An 18420-nucleotide genomic window follows, 5' to 3' on the forward strand; every position below is an offset into this window, starting at 1 on the left:
GAATAAAGACAACTATGTTATGACTTCAAAATGCTTTCACCATAGTGCATGATTTGTACTGTAAAAGCCAACAGTGATTCTAAATAATACTTTTAAGTTAAATTTACTTAATACTTCTTACTTACTTAAAAAATCTAGTAGGCCTAATCTGTACTATTCAGATACTTGCTTTGTTTACTCAGAAAACCCAAGTTAAGATTAATTAAGATGAATAAAAATAAATAAAAAACTCACCATTATGGTGATCAGTCTTCCCTTTGGTTGGGCACTTGGAACATTCATATTATTGTAATTATCTTCCTATTGATGCAGCAACACAATAATAAATCACAGTTATTTGGTTTTAAAGGAAGATTCGTAATAAATAGGTTGCTTTAAAAGTTGACCTTGCTTCTGACTGAATGATTAACTATAATTAATGATTTAGTCAGAAATGAATTCACCTTTTAAAAGCAACTAATGTAATACTTCACTTCATGAAAGATGAATCACAATAAAAGAGCTTAAAGACTTGTAGAAACAACCTAAAATGGTATGATTACTTCAGTAAATGGCTTATATCTCAAGTTAGCTTTTGTTAACTGGGATTTGAGTAGGTTTTAACGTAGGTGGTACGCTATTACCTTTTAGTGTTATTCATAAGGCATTTAATTTCTGAACTGCTGTGATCCACACAGCCAACGTACTAACGTTGATAGATTCACATGAATCTGTTGATTTAATACAATTTTTAGCGCCAGACACTTGACTTTTCACTTTGAAAGTTTTTGCAGTGCACGCATGAATCATGTCGCCACAGCCATGTTTTTCAATTGATACTGATCTATCTATCTATCTATCTATCTATCTATCTATCTATCTATCTATCTATCTATCTATCTATCTATCTATCTATCTATCTATCTATCTATCTATCTATCTATCTATCTATCTATCTATCTATCTATCTATCTATCTATCTATCTATCTATCTATCTATCTATCTCGGCAGTGGCTCAGTGGTTCATGTAGGTTGTCTACAAACCAGAAGGTCGGTGGTTCAATCCCTGGTTCCACCTGACCAAGTGTCGAAGTGTCCATGAGCAAGACACCTAACCCCAGCTGCTCCCGACGAGCTGGATGGTGCCTTACATGGCTGACATCGCCATCGGTGTATGAATGGGTGAATGTGAGGCAAAATTGTAAAGCGCTTTGGATAAAAGCGCTATATAAATGCAGTCCATCCAGTCCAGTCCATCTATCTATCTCAATCTTGCAGAGAGTTATTACTGTGCTGCTGGTAATAAAGTTTAAAACCTGAAGTAGATCATTAAGTCACTTGTGAGGTTTTGTCTTAGCTAGGAAGCTGCTTCAGAAGGGATCTATGCATGCAGAAAGAGAGGCAGTGTGTACGAAAAACACAATAAACAATTGAATCACAATTTGCAATGTTAACAATGTTGCATGAGAGTTACAGTGTGAGTGTTGTATTTCAACATTAAGGGCCTTCAGTAAATCTGTTTAAATGCACTAGGGAATACTTAGCAAGTATCAATCTACTGATATCATAATACAAAATAACATTTCCTGAGTACAATATATCAGAATATCGGCCCCTAATCATGTAACAGACAGTCGGAGGAAGTGGCGTCTTTTTTAAAGTCCACCCAAGTAACTGTATTGCTTTTATTTAGGTTTACTATTCTTTAGCTGCATAAGAAGAGCGCAGACTCATTAGTGTGAGACTACACACTGAAGCTGTAGCTGTCCCTTATTATTAGCGAAAAACACATCCACTTCATTCAACGGTCTACCCCAGACACTCAACGTGAGAGGCCATCGCTCTAATGGCCTTTCACTCCACAAGGGCAGAGGAGTCATGGAGACAGCAGACGATTGCCAAAACAGCTTAGCTTCTTCTCTGATCACACCATTGGCTTAGACATCGCCAAGCCAAATGAACTGCTACTTTACACCATCTGTGATTAGAACGAAGATCTGCGCCTGGTTTGAAGGATTGTTATGGTGAGGAATCGCCCATATCCCTTGAGACTGACTTTCTGAACACTGCATTAATGACTTGACTCACATTACAGTATACAGGCTGAGCATAAATTAAACACATAAATACAGTGTGCTGAAAAGGAAGATTTGGCTGTCATAGCTCTGCCAAATAAAGATAATGAGCTGAGGAAAAGGTCATTAATTTAATGGTTTAACTGACCCCGGTTTTACTCCATACTGGTTTTCTGTTTTCACAAAGGTCAGTGTGGAAGTAATTGGGCTCAATCGCTTAAACCAGAAGTCAATGCTTAATTATCAGAACAATGACCTTTCAGGAAAGTTACAAGACAGTTTATTTATTAAAAAAACGTGTTTGTAAATTTGACTAGAGATTGAAAAAAATTATCATGAAGACAACGATTACAACACAAACTCACACAAATACTTCCCTGCTGCTATATCATAAGCAGATAACAGTATTCGAAAAACAGTAGGCAAAAAAGTCCCTGGGTCACCTGCTTCCGATGATATTCTGAAGTGCGCATTCGATGGACACTTTACTATCCCATAAGGCCATGAGAGAGGATTTGTGAATGGATGTGAAGTGACACAAATGATACAATAGGTCAAGTGACCTATCTGTACATCCAAACTTTTTTCATAATACCCATAGCCATACTATATAGAGCATACTCTTTTAACGATCGCTATGTAAATTCAAATTCAAATGTCGTTCCTACCCAAACATTATGCGATTTCGGACACAGCAAGAATCAAGATATTGATATTGTTGTGCCTGTTTGCTATGCTGTTCTAGGTGGTTACTAGTTTTTCTGGTTGAAAAGAGCACAACCCTCCCCCCTCCCCCGCCACTTATTTTTCAAAAAATAATAGTACCTTTAAAATTATGAATACTGATTATGGTCCACAGTTTAATGCTCAAATCCTCTGGATTTGAACAGTCAAGACGGCATTACTCACCCCGACATTATAAGGATTGAGAAAACACCAATCTTCCTTAATGACATTGTGTAATCCTAGACAATAAGCATCAGGCCAAATTGCCCTTTCCAAATGCTCATGGGATATTCAGCTCATTCTTGGAAGCTCCTTGTGGTACACACGATCATTAATGAGAAATGCCACTTGAGCTAGTGGAGCTCTGTCAGTCTTACCACCCAGTCAAATCATGTGAATCCTTATGACTCTGTACTAATTGCCCGAGTTAAAAATAGTTCTGAATTTTCAATGAAGCGCTGCATGAAATTTTATCAAAGCCTGTGATCTTACACACACTATGACTCACTTGGTATCCTTTAAGCAAAGCAATTAAAAAGACAGCCTGCAATTCTTTAGAAAAATCTGCCACATTAAACACATTTTAAATAACCCAAATGTGTGCATTTGTGTCATTATTCAAAGGCAAAAGAAAGTCTAACAGGCGTTAAATAGTCCAAAAAATATATAGACATAACACACACACACACAAACACACACACACACACACACACACACACACACACACACACACACACACACACACACACACACACACACACACACACACACACACACACACACACACACACACACACACACACACACACACACACACACACACACACACACACACACACACACACACACACACACACACACACACACACACTCATATATAAATACGCTAATGAAAGATTTTTTGAGGTTGGTGATGGAACATTGATGATGGTGCACTCAATGTGGGAACAATACGAGAACATATTTGTTTATGTTGTGTAGGAGATTCAGCCACCAGTATCTTCTGGGTCAGTGCCAACACCTCTGTAACTCCTGGGTTGCCAATCCAAGAGAGAGTGATAAAGTGATTCAGGCACTTATGTGCAATTTGGGAAGAGTAGTGTTGGTTTAAAGAAGGGTTCCCAGTAAACTTGGCAGTGATTCAGTCTCCTGGCAGAACAGAGGTACTCTGTGATGACTTGCAAGAGGTACTGGGGCCCGCTAACCAATGCCACCATTCTTATAAAGCCATCTTGTTAGTCAACAGTTTACGGTTATCTATGTCATAATTTTGGACTGCTGATGATATTTTTTGGAAAAGAATGGCACAAAAAAGAAAAAGAACAGGGATAGAGCTTGGGATGAGTTCCCTGTTTTCGGGATAGGAGAGCATCATCCCAGGTGACAGATCTGTGTATGTCCATAATAAATAGTAGCCCTAGATCAGGGTTATAGAGGATGGGGAACCTTTTGAGAGCTGAAATTATGAATGAACAGCCTATTAGTGTTGTCACGATACCAAAATTATGACTTCGATACGATACCAGACTAAAATATCGATATATCGATACTAAATCGATACCAAAGTATAAAAAATAAATAAAAAATAAAATAAAAAATAAGATGCTTAATATGACAACAGAACTTGTTATTATTCATTGTTATTTTTTACTAAAAAGAACATGTGGCCTGCATGTTCCTTCGGGTTGGGCATCATTTTGATTTGAACAATTATTGATCAATTGATCAATTACTATTAAAATTATCTCACAAATTTTTGCTATCTCAATGTATTTTTAACAATGGGGTAATTGTGTTGCAATAGCTTACACACAGCACAAGAAAGCTCGATTTCGAATGGTAAATTGAATTTAAAAAGACGAGTTAACAGTAATAAAATAAGAACAAATAAACTGATTACAAACAATAGCACAAATAAATGCAATAGAATAGAAGATACAAATTAAATCGACTGCTTTATTTTTTCAGGTAGGTCTAACATTCAGATAAGAAACTGAATAAAAAAAACGCATAGTAATTACATTTAAAACAACATTGGATAATGTACTTTGTAAAAAATTCAATAGCGTACAGATGAAACTATTAAAGTTACACAAGTTGATCAGTCAAGAGCAGTGTGATCGTTTGTCTTTTTGTAGTTTGAATAACAAATGACTGCGGTCCCTTTAAGACTAATGGACGCATGGATCCTAAACACTGTTCCTGTTACTCGTTCTTCCTGAACTGTTTGCGACTGTGTTTACGTTAATACTCTTCCAGATGTGCACTGATAATCCTTTGAGTGTATTTGACCAATAATAAAGTGGAAAAAGAAGCAAATGTTTGCACTTGTATCATGTGAGAGGCGGCTTTATTACGGTAGGCTATGTGTGTGCGCTTCAGATGTGAGCACGAAATCTGTGGGGATTAGTAGAATTAATTTATGTGCAATCCCGCGCGAAATTCAGACCGATCACACACTAACACTAACACACTGTCATGAGGAAAAAGTCCAGCAGAACACGCGTTCGCCGTGCTCAGAGGTTAACCGGGCTGAGTGAGAATATGCCGGTGTGTGTCAACTCGCTTTCGGTCGGAGAGGAGAGCGCAGCTGGTATCGATACTGTAAAAACTAAGAATCGTATTGTTTCAGATATTCCAGTATCGATACATATTGAAATATCGATATTTTTGACAACACTACAGTCTATACAAGTTGGTAAAGCTGAGGAAGCATTGTAACCCCAGGGTTAAAGGGATAATCCACTTTTTTTCATATTAAACTATGTTATTCCCTTAAGACGAGTTGATACATACCTCTCTCGTCTCAGTGTGTGCACTTAATCGCTCTGACGCGCGGTGACGATCTGATAGCACTTAGCTTAGCCCACTAAGCCCAGTTCATTCATTAGGTACCAAACAGAGATCAAGTTAGAAGCGACCAAACACCTCCACGTTTTCCCTATTTAAATACATTTACATGAATAGTTGAACGACCAAGTATGGTGACACAAAATAAAATGTGGCGTTTTTCTAAGCGGGGTAAAATGGATAACTATAATGAATGGCGGAATAGCACTTTTGAGAGTATTTTGACTTAAATGAAAAATGAAAATGAAAAATCCTCTCCCTTTCACTTCAACTTATCATATCTGTCAATAGAATCAACGTAACCTGCATGCCTGGATCACTAGTAGTAGTTTGAGCACTACTTATATTAAGTTTGGGTCGCGTGTCAAACTGCCAAACTGCTGATTTTACTTTTCGCTGAATTTCGGCGATCCGAATCATTAATCGATTCACTGATTCCATTTGAATCTTTATTTGAGGAACACGGAATAGAAGACAATGCTGGGACTTATCTACATTCAGGTGTAGCTGGTGTTCTTCTAGTAAACGAGGATAACATTACTGTATTTAGTGAAGAATTTCCTGTAGCACCGCATTCATAAACAACTGAAAAACAGAGGGGAAGCAGACCAGGCCAGGCCACTACGAATAAGGGTATAGGCGCTTCGTAGTTCCAGTTTAGAGAGGACTGAACACTTAAAAGGAATTTTTAGGGGGAATGTCAATGCTACAGAAGACGGAGGGACTCTCGATAGTGGTTGGACAAAGGGGAATGGACAGGCAGCCTTTAAAACATTGCTCACCCCTACTGCTCACATCTCTAGCGGACCAAAGAAAAAGTCATCTTATGATGAACGAGCCACGGCAGAGGTCCCTGGGTTGGAGGGTGTGATTCTGTTTGATGAGTAATGAATCCAATGGGTGTTCTGATGAATGAGCAGAGAGGGAGCTGAATTTTGTCAGTTGAATTTTAAGTGCAGACAGGAGTGACTGGGCTATGAAGTTTCCTGCTGCACTGGAGTCTATGACGGCAGGATTATGGATAGAACCGTATTGTTACTCTTAATGTGAAGGGTGAGGTATAGATGGTAGGATAATAAATGGTGTTCATTAAGTATAAACATAATCACTCATCCTTTACACTCCTTTGCTCTTCCAGAGTCAGCCACAGGAACTAATCTGCAGTGTCACCTCCAGGGAAAGCATCTGATGCACAGACTGCTGCAAAGAGGACTATTCACTCTGATAACTGAAATACAGCTTGTCAAGGGCATGCTCTCAGTTGGTTATCCACATAAATTGAATAAACCACTGCAGTCCAATAGCATCATCCTTACCTAAGAGCTGCCACTGTAAAGTAGGACTTAGCTCCTGACGATACATGGTGAGGAGGGACTGGCTCATCCCAACTGCTAGACACTACAAGAGTGAAGACCCAAAGTGCATATTCCACCACAGACTGTCCCAGAATTTTTGGATGAAAGCACTAGCGAACTAAAGAACTGGACCACCTTATAATCCAAAATATTCAACCCCCACTGCTTTGCCAGGCAGAAGAGACATGATATACACCACCATAGCCTTCTCTGTTGAGAAGTTGTTGGGATGCATCTCAAAGCTTAAGGAGCATCGTAGAAGGAATCATTTGCAATGGTTAGGAGAGCTAGAATAAAAGGCTGGAGTGGCCATGGTTGAGGAAGAGGATACATTTACCGTCGGTCAAACCTGATTTCTTCCATTGTGAGGATGAGGGTGAAATTAGTAGCCTAGAAATCTAGAAGCACCCTTAGCGGCAGCAAATTTAAAGGGGTACTTCAGCACTGGGAAGATGAATCTGTATTTAAACTGGGTCATCGGCGTAGTAGAAATGTGAAATTATTTTTGAATTCGGTGCCTTCTAGTCTGAGAAAAGACAGAAAATGTATTTTTGTCTCATGGGGATGAAAGACTACAATTCCCAGAATGCTTCACTGCCCTGTGAGGCCATTCCCAAAGCCACCTACTTGTTTGTGACTGAGTTGGAGAAGATACTACAATAAAAACTGAACATGTCTGTTCAATATAATGAGTGAGTTAAATGAGCTGAATGAGCTCTCGCTATGAGAGCTGAGGTAATCGCGACTACACTCGCGGCATACATTCACAACGCGAGTTCAGTCTGGCGCGTTTCAGTTCATGCCTTTGCAAGCTTAACTTTCATAGCAATTAATTTGATAAGTTAAAAGACTTACATTGCTCACCATAGCTCCGTTTAAATGAGTGCCTGTAGCTGCGAGCTGAGCTGTGAGTGTGATCTCCATCCCCCATGCGCGGGTTCAAAACATGCGGAAATGGCTTCCTCTGCTGGCTGTAGTCTTTAGCCTTTGGCCAAACATTCCTCCTATGATGCAAATATCAGCAATTTGCGTCATAGGAGGAATTTTTCCAGAAATAAAATGCATAAATCTCCTGTCTCAGTGGGCTATGAGGGGAGAAAGCACAATCATTTGAATATACTCCAGGGTTTCTACTGATACAAAGACATATGCATCGTCTAGCAACTCTCAATACACGTCTGAGCTGTAAAAAACAAACTCTGGTCAGGCCAATCACATCGTGTTTAAAGTCGATGGGTGGGGCTTAACATAATGACGGCCGAGTTGTGTTTGCATGCTTCTAGTAAACACAGATGCTGGCGAACGGCGGTCTTTCGAATCAGCTTTGACCGCGACTCTGGAAAGAGTTTTTCCCGACCGGATACGGCGAATGTTTAATCTTCACATGTTTACTAGCTTCAACTAGCTCTGCTTCACATTGCTCTGGTTGGATGTTGCTATCCAATTGCGTGCAGAGGGAGTTTAAAAGACAACCGTTTATCCCGTCCCTCGGATTGAGCCCTGTCAATGGTGATTCTCCAGACCAAACATCTTGATGTGGGTCTGGCTTGTCAGGCTACCAAATTAGAGCATCTCGTGCTGTCTAAATAAATTAGAGAACTGTCTCATTGCGCTTAAGTGTTTCCTTTCTAAGATGGAAGGTCCATATGCTGGTCTAGCCTTCTGTAGATGATTACAAAGGAAATGTGAAAGAAGCCCACTCTTATTCATCATATTACAAAGAGGCAAGAGAACAAAGGTATCCAAAAAAGGTCATTTTAAACAAGGCAACATGACAACACAAAGACGAAAAACAATCAGTAAAAACTCCAACCGACCTTAATCCTAAAACGTGTTTTAGATTATTGGAGGGACTTCTGGTTTGAGGAAGTTCCACTCAAAAATAATGCAGACATACATATTACTACAGCGATATTTAAAAACATGTCTGAAATATTTCTGGGGAAATTATCGGGGATTATTCATGGTAGTAATTTGTTAACGTTTTTTTGACAAGTTTCATGTCCTTTTAATGTTCGATGGTTGAAGGCTGAGTAGAAAAATGTCATATTGTACCCGGTTTTTGAAACTGCATTCACAGAGCGGAGCAAACTTTTACTCATTGCTGACAGTTTAAAGGAAGTCACTACCATAATTCGCACAAAGCGTCATGGGGCGTAGGGAAAAATTGGGTAGTTCAGAGTAATGAAGTGTGTGTGCTGATTGGTAAATGGAGAATGTGACGTTTTTGGCACAATATGGGAAGCGGTTTGTGAAGTGATGAATCACAATGAAACACGAGTTGCATGGTGATGCTCCACAGCGGTGTCTGGTCAGAGTCCAGATTTAACCCCTGTAGAGAATATTGGTCTCATGTTAAAATCAAACAAACTGGGAGACATTTTTCAACTAATCATGAACTGTTTGAAGCCATCAACATTGAGTGGAACAATGCTGACTCTTCTTCGTGTAAAAAGCTATCTGCAAGATGGGGAAAGATATTCCAGTTCAAGTTCATTTATCTTCAGTATTTGTGCAATTCTTGCTAATTTCATGAACAGTGATTTAAATGGTTAAAACTGCTAAAAGACCACTAAATATTTTGTGATATTTTTTTTAAGTTTTAAGAAAAGTCATGGAACACAAAAATGAGCAAATGAATACCACAATAAATGTAAAAAAAAATGAATGAGTTCTGCTATGCTTATAGAACACTGCTGGAAGACAATCGTTACATAAACTACAAAGAAAGGTTTCTATTTTCCACAGTGCATAGGGCTAAAATTGCCAGACTAATGTGAAAATAAATGAAATGAGTTTGACAAGGAAAAATCTAGGCCTACTGTCCATTTACAAAATGCTGATATCTAAAAATAAAAAAGCACTTAAAAACGCAGACACTGTTTTGTTAGGTAACTTTATAAAGTGCTTTATTTTGTTTTATTCAAGTCCAAAATGTTATTTAATAAGACTAAACCAACCTGACTACTGATCTCGGCTGTTTAAGAGCCTGAAATGGAGGGTAGAAATAGCTCTGTAAAAGCCTCAAATTTACCACTTTTTACAGTGTTGTAATATTTCACCACATATTATTTATATAGCCTATGATTGATACAATCATTACATTAAAAAAAACGAAATTACCTAAATCACAAATGCTTTACCATGAATAACAATGAATAATATATATTTTACAGATTTTTTGACATATGGTTTTTGACATATTTGTGATAAATAGTTAATAAAAGTGATAATGTTAGTTCACAGTGCATTATCTAATGTTAACCTTAACATTTGATCTTACAAATGTGTTAGTAAAGAATAAGATTAGACGTTCTGTTCATTGTTAGTTCATGTTAACTATTGTAGTTAACATTTACAAACGAAACCTTCTTGTAAAGTGTTACCCGTAAATCAACTGAAGATTGAAAGACAATACAATAGCAAGACACTAAACAACCTCATAGTAACTTTTATGATGTCAAGAGCACACGGAATGCATCAGCATCGGTCAGGTGTGTCTCACTTACCAAGCCCAAGTCCCACTATGAGTCGTCCAACCAGCAGTGCCTCCTTATTAGGAGCAGATCCCAGCACTATCCCCCCGACGGCAAAAGTGAAGCTAGCCGTGAGGATGCACACCCGCCGCCCGAACAGACCGTTGAGACACCCGCCGAGCAGCGCGGACACCGCCGCCGCGGCAACAGTCCCGGACACCAGCAGCTCCTGCCACAGGGCAGTTATATTCATGTCCCTCTTGAGCAGAAGCATCGCTCCGGACACAACCCCGGTGTCATAGCCGAACAGAAAGCCCCCGATAGCGGAGAATGCGGCCAGCACGTAGACGAAACCCGGCGTGACATCCTGCTGGAACTGTTTGCGCGCCGCGCGCTCAAGGTCCGCGGGCGCAGGAGACGCTGTTGATGGACCGGCGCTGCTGAGGCTCGCGCTGGACGGAGCCTTGATGAGACTCCGCTCTCCATCATCCGACGCTCGCTTCCTCCTCTCGCCCATCAGATTGCTCATACTACGCAGATTATAGTCATCGCTGGATTTGCGGGACATAAGTGAATAACCGCAAGAACAAAATGCGCACAGTGAGTCAGAGAGGATGAACTGGAGAAGTGGGCTGAAGTGAGTCCAGCTTGATATGTTGTTTTGTTGTTGATGGGGTTTTATGAATGGTCTGTCGAGGCTGACTCCTGACAATTTGTGTCACTGCTCTGTGCTTGAAGTCTGAAGGATCAGACAGTGTGGTGAGAGTGAAGCAAAGGTAGAGCTTAGCGTCATCGTGACGTGGGCATGGCGTCAAAGAATACACACGTGCAGAGAAATATATCTATTGGCCAAAGAGCTTCCTTTTGTAAACAATAACCTCAAAACACGAGAAAATAATAACAACAATAATAATAAGGAAACATTTTTATTTTACAGTGTCCTTCTTACACATTACATGAAGCTACTGTAGTAAATTGTGCATAATTGCACGCAATTAAACCTAAACACACACCCTAATCCCTATGAGTACATGTACTTTACTGTTATTATTCAGTACTTAAATGTATAATTATACTGTAACATGGACACCTTAAAATAAAGTGTAACCAATAATAATTATTTTCATCAAAGGTTATCGAAGTGTCTTGCTCAAGCCTTTCATCATATACAGTAAGCCCAATATATATAGCATTATGTTTTCTTGCTGACTCGTTGAGGCATGGACTTTACTAGACCCCTGAAGTTGTGGATCCGACTCCATGGATCGGACTTGTTTGTTCAGCACATCCGACAGATGTTCGATTGGGTTGAGATCTAGGGAATTTGGAGGCCAAGTCAACCCCTCAAATTCGTTGTTGTGCTCCTCAAGCCATTCCTAAATATTTTTTGCTTTGTGGTAGGTCTATCCTGCTGAAACAGGCCACAGCCACAAGGGAATACCGTTTTCATGAAAGGGTGTACATGATCTGCAACAATGCTTAGGCAGGCGGTACGTGTCGATGTAACATCCACACATGGATGGCAGGAAGGTTTCCTAGCAGAGCATTGCCAGCATCACACTGCCTCCAACAGCTTGCCTTCTTCCATAGTGCATCCTGGTGCCATGTGTTCCCCAGGCAAGCGACGCACATGCACCCGGCCATCCACATGATGTAAAATAAAAACGTGATTCAACAGACCAGGCCACCTTCTTCCATTGTTCAAAATGTTCGCTTGCTGCCTAAAATAATTCACCCACTAACAGGTGCCGTGATGAATAGTTAATCAGTGTTGTTCACTTCACCTGATAGTGGTCATAATGTTATGCATGATCGATATATATATATATATATAATAATAATAATAATAATAAATTTTATTTATAATGCACTTTATATTAAACAAAATCTCAAAGTGCTACAGAATTTAAAAACAAAAACAAAACAATCAACAACAATAAATAAATAAAACCGAAAAATAAAATAAAATAAATTAAACAAGTAGCAAGTCAATTAAAAGTCAATTAAAAGCTCTGCTAAAAAGGTGGGTTTTAAGACCACGCTTAAAAGTATCTATAGTCTGTGGAGTCCGCAGGTGGTCAGGGAGAGCATTCCACAGACTGGGGGCTGAAGAGCAGAAGGCCCGATCCCCCATAGTACGGAGATTGGCTGTGGGAGTTTTGAGGCGATACAGCGAAACAGAGCGGAGGTTACGAGTGGCTGTTTGTGTGGTGAGGAGTTCCTTGAGATAGGAGGGAGCATCACCATGGATGCACTGGTGGGTAAGGAGAGAGATCTTGTACTCGATCCTGAACGACACAGGAAGCCAGTGGAGTGATTTTAGAATGGGGGTGATATGGTCGTATTTGCGCACCCTCATGAGGATCCTAGCAGCGCTGTTCTGAATACACTGCAGCCTATGGAGATTTTTGCTAGGGATGCCAATAAGGAGCGCATTGCAGTAGTCCAGCCTGGAGGAGATAAAGGCATGGACAAGCTTCTCCGCATCAGCCAGTGATAGAATGGGACGAAGTTTGGCAATGTTTCTGAGGTGGAAGAAGGAGGTCTTACACAGGTGTTTGATGTGCGCTTCAAAAGTAAGCTGTGATTCCATTCTGACCCCCAGATTCGTGACTGAAGTGGAAAGAGGAATGACCTGATCAGAGAAAGCAATGCTGGTGATAACGGACTTCTGGACCTGAAGTGGAGTGCCGACTAGGATAGCTTCAGTTTTGGAGCTGTTTAGCTGCAGAAAGTTTTTATATATATATATATATATATATATATATATATATATATATATATATATATATATATATATATATATATATATATATATATATATATATATATATATTATGTTTGCTAATTATAAAGCAGTATATCTGGGGTTTTTTTTGTGCTTTGATAATGGTTCTTGAGCTTAAGGAATCAAATTAACTAAATACATTATTATTACAAAACAATTGGATTTAATATTCAGGAACTACACTTGATTGGCTACTGCAAATATAAATAAGAATTACTGTTTTCCCCAGAAGCTTCCGTTTCCATTGCACAACTCTGTAGAAAACTAGGTCTGTCTACATTAAACATGATACAACTGACATTAATGGTGTATCTTAGCAGTTCCTATGGGAAAACTGTATTGATCAGAGGTTACTCTTTCATAGCTTAGGAAGGAAGATAAGTCTAATTTATGTCTCGTTTCGATTTCCTATTCTTTGGAAACACAAATGGTCACAAATTAGACAATGATTAGAAATTACGTTAAATGGTTGTCATAGCTGAGATGATTTGGTCTTGGAAGAGTTTTGAAGAGAATGTGTTGCAACTTTTGTTTGTAGGGCTTTTATGAGCAGAGGAAGAACATGTGAGATTATGGAATCTTTTTTCCTTAGAGAAAAATCAATTAAACAATTTACTGTAGTATACAATAAGTCTCCATTTGACCTTAATTTAATTGTTTTCGGAGAATCAGTGGGATTATAAAAAAAAGTAGTCTTATTTAGACACTTTATTTATTAACCTGTGTCAGAATGCATATGTAGCAGATAACATGATTGGGTAAATCCAGAATGTAACATTTTTGGCTGCCTTTTAAACTATGAATAGGCAAAAACAGTGGGATTTTATTACAATCTGTAATATATATAATTGCTAATTATAAATCATTCATTCATTCATTCATTTAAAAAATTTTTTTTGACTCTATACGTATACATTCTAGCAGATAATGAGCATAGAAATCTAGACGCACCCTAGCGGCAGCAAATCTAATCTGCCCGCGAGTGTCGTCTAGCAACTCTCAATACCCTTCTGAGCTGTATTCCCCTAACTCTTGCTGGGCCAATCACATCGTGTATAGAGTTTGTGGGTGGGGCTTAACATAATGACGGCCGAGATGCGTTTGCGCGCTTCTAGTAAACACAGAAACTGGCGAACGGCAGTCTTTCGAATAAGCTTTGAGCGTGACTCTGGAAGACTTGGAGTTGAGCTTTTCTCTGAGAAAAGAACAAAGAACGGCACTGAAGTCATTCTTAAAAAGGGAAAGATGTGTTTGGAGTTTTGCCGACCGGATACGGCAAATGTTTAATCAATCAACAATCTCTGCTTCACCTTCGTTGCACTGGTTGGTTGTGTACCGTATCCTATCGCGTGCAGAGGGAGTTTGAAAGACAACCGTTTATCCCGCCCCTCGGATTGAGCCCTGTCAATGGTGAGTTTCCAGACCAAACATCTTGATGTGGGCCTGGCTTGTCAGGCTAGCAGATAATAATTCTGGTCCATGACCCCAAATTTGAAACACAATTCAATTCAAAAGTAGTTTACACTGTAAAAAAAAAAAAAAAAAAAATCAGGTCTCCAATTGAAAATTTTCAAGTGACTGATCACATCTAAATTTTTCATTCGGCCGAACTGAATTTCTGTGCATTAAATTGCATCAATTCACAGAATTTCAATTCGGCCAAGGAAATATATCGATTCACAGAATTTCAATTCAGCCAACTGAAAAATTTATAAATTCACAGAATTTCAATTCGGGCAACTGAAAAATTTAGATGTGATCAGTCACTAGAAAATTTTCAGTTGGAGATATTTTTCCTTTTTTTTTTTTTTTTTTTTTACAGTGTATGTTTTGGTAAACTGTTGGATTATTGGTGAATTAATTAATTCAATATCTTTTGTAAATCTTTGCAAGATCTTTTCATGATCCACTGAGGGTTAGGTTTAGGTTCACATTCTACGAATTCATACAAAATTGTCACCTCGTAAAATACTTATGTTGTCTTATGAGAACGGGTTGGATTTTTCCTCAGATGGGTTTTTTCTCTTGTAAATGGAGGTGGGGCTTTTTAGAGCGGATTGAAAGCTCTTAGTGAGGTTTCTCTCAGTAAAGAGCGTGGAGCAGAAAATTGAATATCTCTGAGTGGAGCTGTTGATCAAATCTGTTTGATCATAAACTGAAGTTCTAATTAATGGCTTTTATATGTATTGATTCAAGTACAGCGGCGAAGAGCTGACATCAGATGCTACAATCTCTGAAAGATACTGTTTGGTCCACTGATATGCTCTTGAGAGTCAATGACTTGAGTGATTTTCTGCCATGGAAATGCCTCTAAATTACTTCATACATGGAATTGTTGTTAATGGCATATCATTTTTTGCTGATCGTTTATTATCCCAGTATTCATAGCTACATCTGGGAAAACACACATTCTTGAGCTTGTAGTGGTTGTTCTGTCTCTTTACAAAATAGCTTATTTTGAGGTTGAGAGTCTTGATTTATCTCTGCCTTTCATCTTCTCTTCCTTCTTAATGTCGTATTAGTGGCATTCAACTGGCACAACATCAGTTCTAGCTGTGCAATCAGTTAATTCAACCACATTTTCCTTGTAGGTGAATTGCCCCGTCAGTCATCTGGTTTAAAAATAAATAACTAGATGTAAAGCTATTTTTTAAAAGCTAAGGACTGCATTAAGGTGATAGATACAGCAATAGCAAGCCACAACCTTTCAATAGATGGATAGGGAAGAACAGGCTATCACAACTACATATGCCTGCTCCAAAAGCTTAAAAATGCTGCCTTCGGAGGATGCATATAGGAAGGCATCAAGGCACATCAGTGCTTTCAAGTCAGAGCAAGATGGCGGCGTACTATCTCTTAATTAACTAAAAAATAAATAGTAACGTTTTAAACTACTTCTAGAAAATCAGGTGTGTTTTGCTTTTTGATGTTTTTAATTAATTAATTTATGAAGCCACTGTAAACTGTATTATATCAATGAATGTAGGATCCCTAACCGTGCATATAACGAAGAGCACTTCAGATTTTCACTGTAGACTGTAAGAGGTCTTGCAAGTTATGCTGTGACCATACTCCTGTGCACTTTAGCACTTAAAAATAGCAATTTCCCTAAAAGAGCAAGCAGTGAGTGTTTCTGGATTTGGTCATTACCTAGCTCTGTCTGACAATCACGATCACTGCCTCACGTGCCTGGGCTTAAAGTTCATATCGGGCCGAGTACATATCGGCCCCAACTCCACTAGTGCATTGCAAGCATTAGAGCTTAAAGCACGCTGAGGTGGCTTTTCCCATTACAGGAAGATGACCATTGCAGTACTGTGTTTGAGACTCAATTACCTCAAAAGAGGTGGAGTCCCTCTGCCAATCCCTGGTCTAGTTTCTCTGCCCAGCAGAGGGCTACTTTGATAAATACACACGGTGACCTGAGGATCACAGTGGGGGCTCTCTCGCCGAGTACATATCGGTCCCCCACTCCTCTAGTGCATCGCAAGCATTGGAACTTCCAGGTGAAAGTGCTGGTCCTCCTCATGGGGGACCTAGCATTTCATTTGGGGCTCTGGCGGAGGACCAGATGTCCATCTCTGCATTAGAGTATCTCGGGGCAATGCAAGCTGACCAACAACGTCCTGTCCCAGTGCCCTTCTTCCCAGAAGTGCATCAAGATGTTACCAGATTGTATAGGGCACCTTTTTTGCCTGAGACTGAGCTGGTGCCTTCTCCGCCCTCACTACCCTCAGTAGTGTGGTGACCAAGGGGTAAGTGGAGATCCCACCCAGTGGAGCATGCAGTTGCAATGCAATGTCCTCAAAGCACTGCTGCCTGGCAGGGTAACCTGCATCTGCCATCCAAGGCCTGTAATTTCTCGTTTGTGCTTACGGCCAAGTCTTACAGAGCTGCTGGACAGGCTGCCTCCGCACTGCACACCGTGGCCATCCTACAAGTCTACCAGCCAAAGGCACTGAAAGAGCTGCACAAGTGTAGTTCTGAGCCAGGTTTGATGCAAGAACTGAGCACAGTGATGGACCTTGCACTATGTGTGGCGAAAGTCACCTTGTGGTCCCTGGGTCAGCATGTGTGGTCCTATGGCTTAACCTGGCAGAAATGAGGGAGACAGACAAATAAAACATTTTTGGCTCCTTGATCTCCCAGGCTGGCCTCTTCGGCAATGCAGTAGAGAACTTTATCCATCAGTTCTTGGCTGCAGAGGAGCAGATGGAGGCGATAAGCATATCCTGGCCCAGGCATCCATTGCTATTTTCACAAAAGTGGAGTCTCAAAAGAAAAAAGAGCAGTTTCCTCTATCTCTGAGTTCCAAGAGGGTCCATATGAGAGTGTGCAATGTTATGCCTTGCCACACTCATCCCCTGTCCCATCACCAGTGGTCAGCGGTTTGCAGGTCAAGGACACAAAGCCTTCTCACGCACCCCCTGCCCCGCACACTTAGACCCCACTCAGGGACGCTGTCACTTACGAGTCGGGTCTCTGTGCGCCACCTTGCTGCCCCACTGCGGGTACATCAGTGGTCCCACTGACCCCATTTGTACAGTCTCTGGGGGCCTGGCTAGCACTTCCAAGGCTCGCTGGCTCATCCAGTCCATCAGACTTGGCTATGCGATATAGTTTGCCCTGCGTCCCCTTAAGTTTAGGGGCATTCAGTTTACCTCAGTACTGGACAAGGATGCTCCTGATTTACAGTCAGGAATCATAGTTCTACTGGTGAAGGACGCGATATAGTCAGTAGCTCCAGCCAATATGAAGGAAGGCTTTTACAGCCCTTAATTCATTGTACCCAAGAAAGAGGATTTATTATGACCAATGTTAGAACTGCACGTTTTGAATCAGGCCCTTCACAAGCTCTGTTCAAAATTTTGACAATGCTATGCATTTTTGAATGCATCCAACCCCAAGATTAGTCTGTAGTGATCGTCCTAAAGGATGCGTACTTTCATGTCTCAATTCAACCTCGACACAGACCATTGCTATGCTTTGTGTAGGCATGTTGTTGTCTCAGCAGATGTTTCCACCATTGGCTGGGGTGCCACATGCAACGGGCATGCAGCATCGGGCTCCTGGACAGGACCTCAATTGCAGTGGCACATCAACTGCCTCGAGTTGCTAGCAGTACAGCTCGCTCTGCTTCACTTCAAATCACTGTTACAAAAGGCCCTTC

General features: G+C 40.2%; 2 protein-coding genes across 2 annotated transcripts in view; one reads left to right on the forward strand and one right to left on the reverse strand.

The window, feature by feature from the left end:
* The window catches only part of LOC137049760 (proton myo-inositol cotransporter), a 99811-nt gene extending 88343 nt beyond the window's left edge, over window positions 1–11468 (reverse strand). The window contains exon 1 of the mRNA XM_067428402.1: window positions 10496–11468. Coding sequence (XP_067284503.1) covers window positions 10496–11030 — 535 coding nt within the window. The 5' untranslated portion in view covers window positions 11031–11468. The remainder of the gene's footprint in view (window positions 1–10495) is intronic.
* LOC137049759 (mucin-2-like) overlaps window positions 10989–18420 on the forward strand; it is a 46512-nt gene continuing 39080 nt past the window's right edge. The window contains exon 1 of the mRNA XM_067428401.1: window positions 10989–11099. The gene's annotated coding sequence lies outside the window, so the exon portion shown is untranslated. The remainder of the gene's footprint in view (window positions 11100–18420) is intronic.

The sequence above is a fragment of the Pseudorasbora parva genome, chromosome 20, assembly GCF_024679245.1.
Source record: "Pseudorasbora parva isolate DD20220531a chromosome 20, ASM2467924v1, whole genome shotgun sequence".
In the NCBI taxonomy this organism is placed as follows: Eukaryota; Metazoa; Chordata; class Actinopteri; order Cypriniformes; family Gobionidae; genus Pseudorasbora; species Pseudorasbora parva.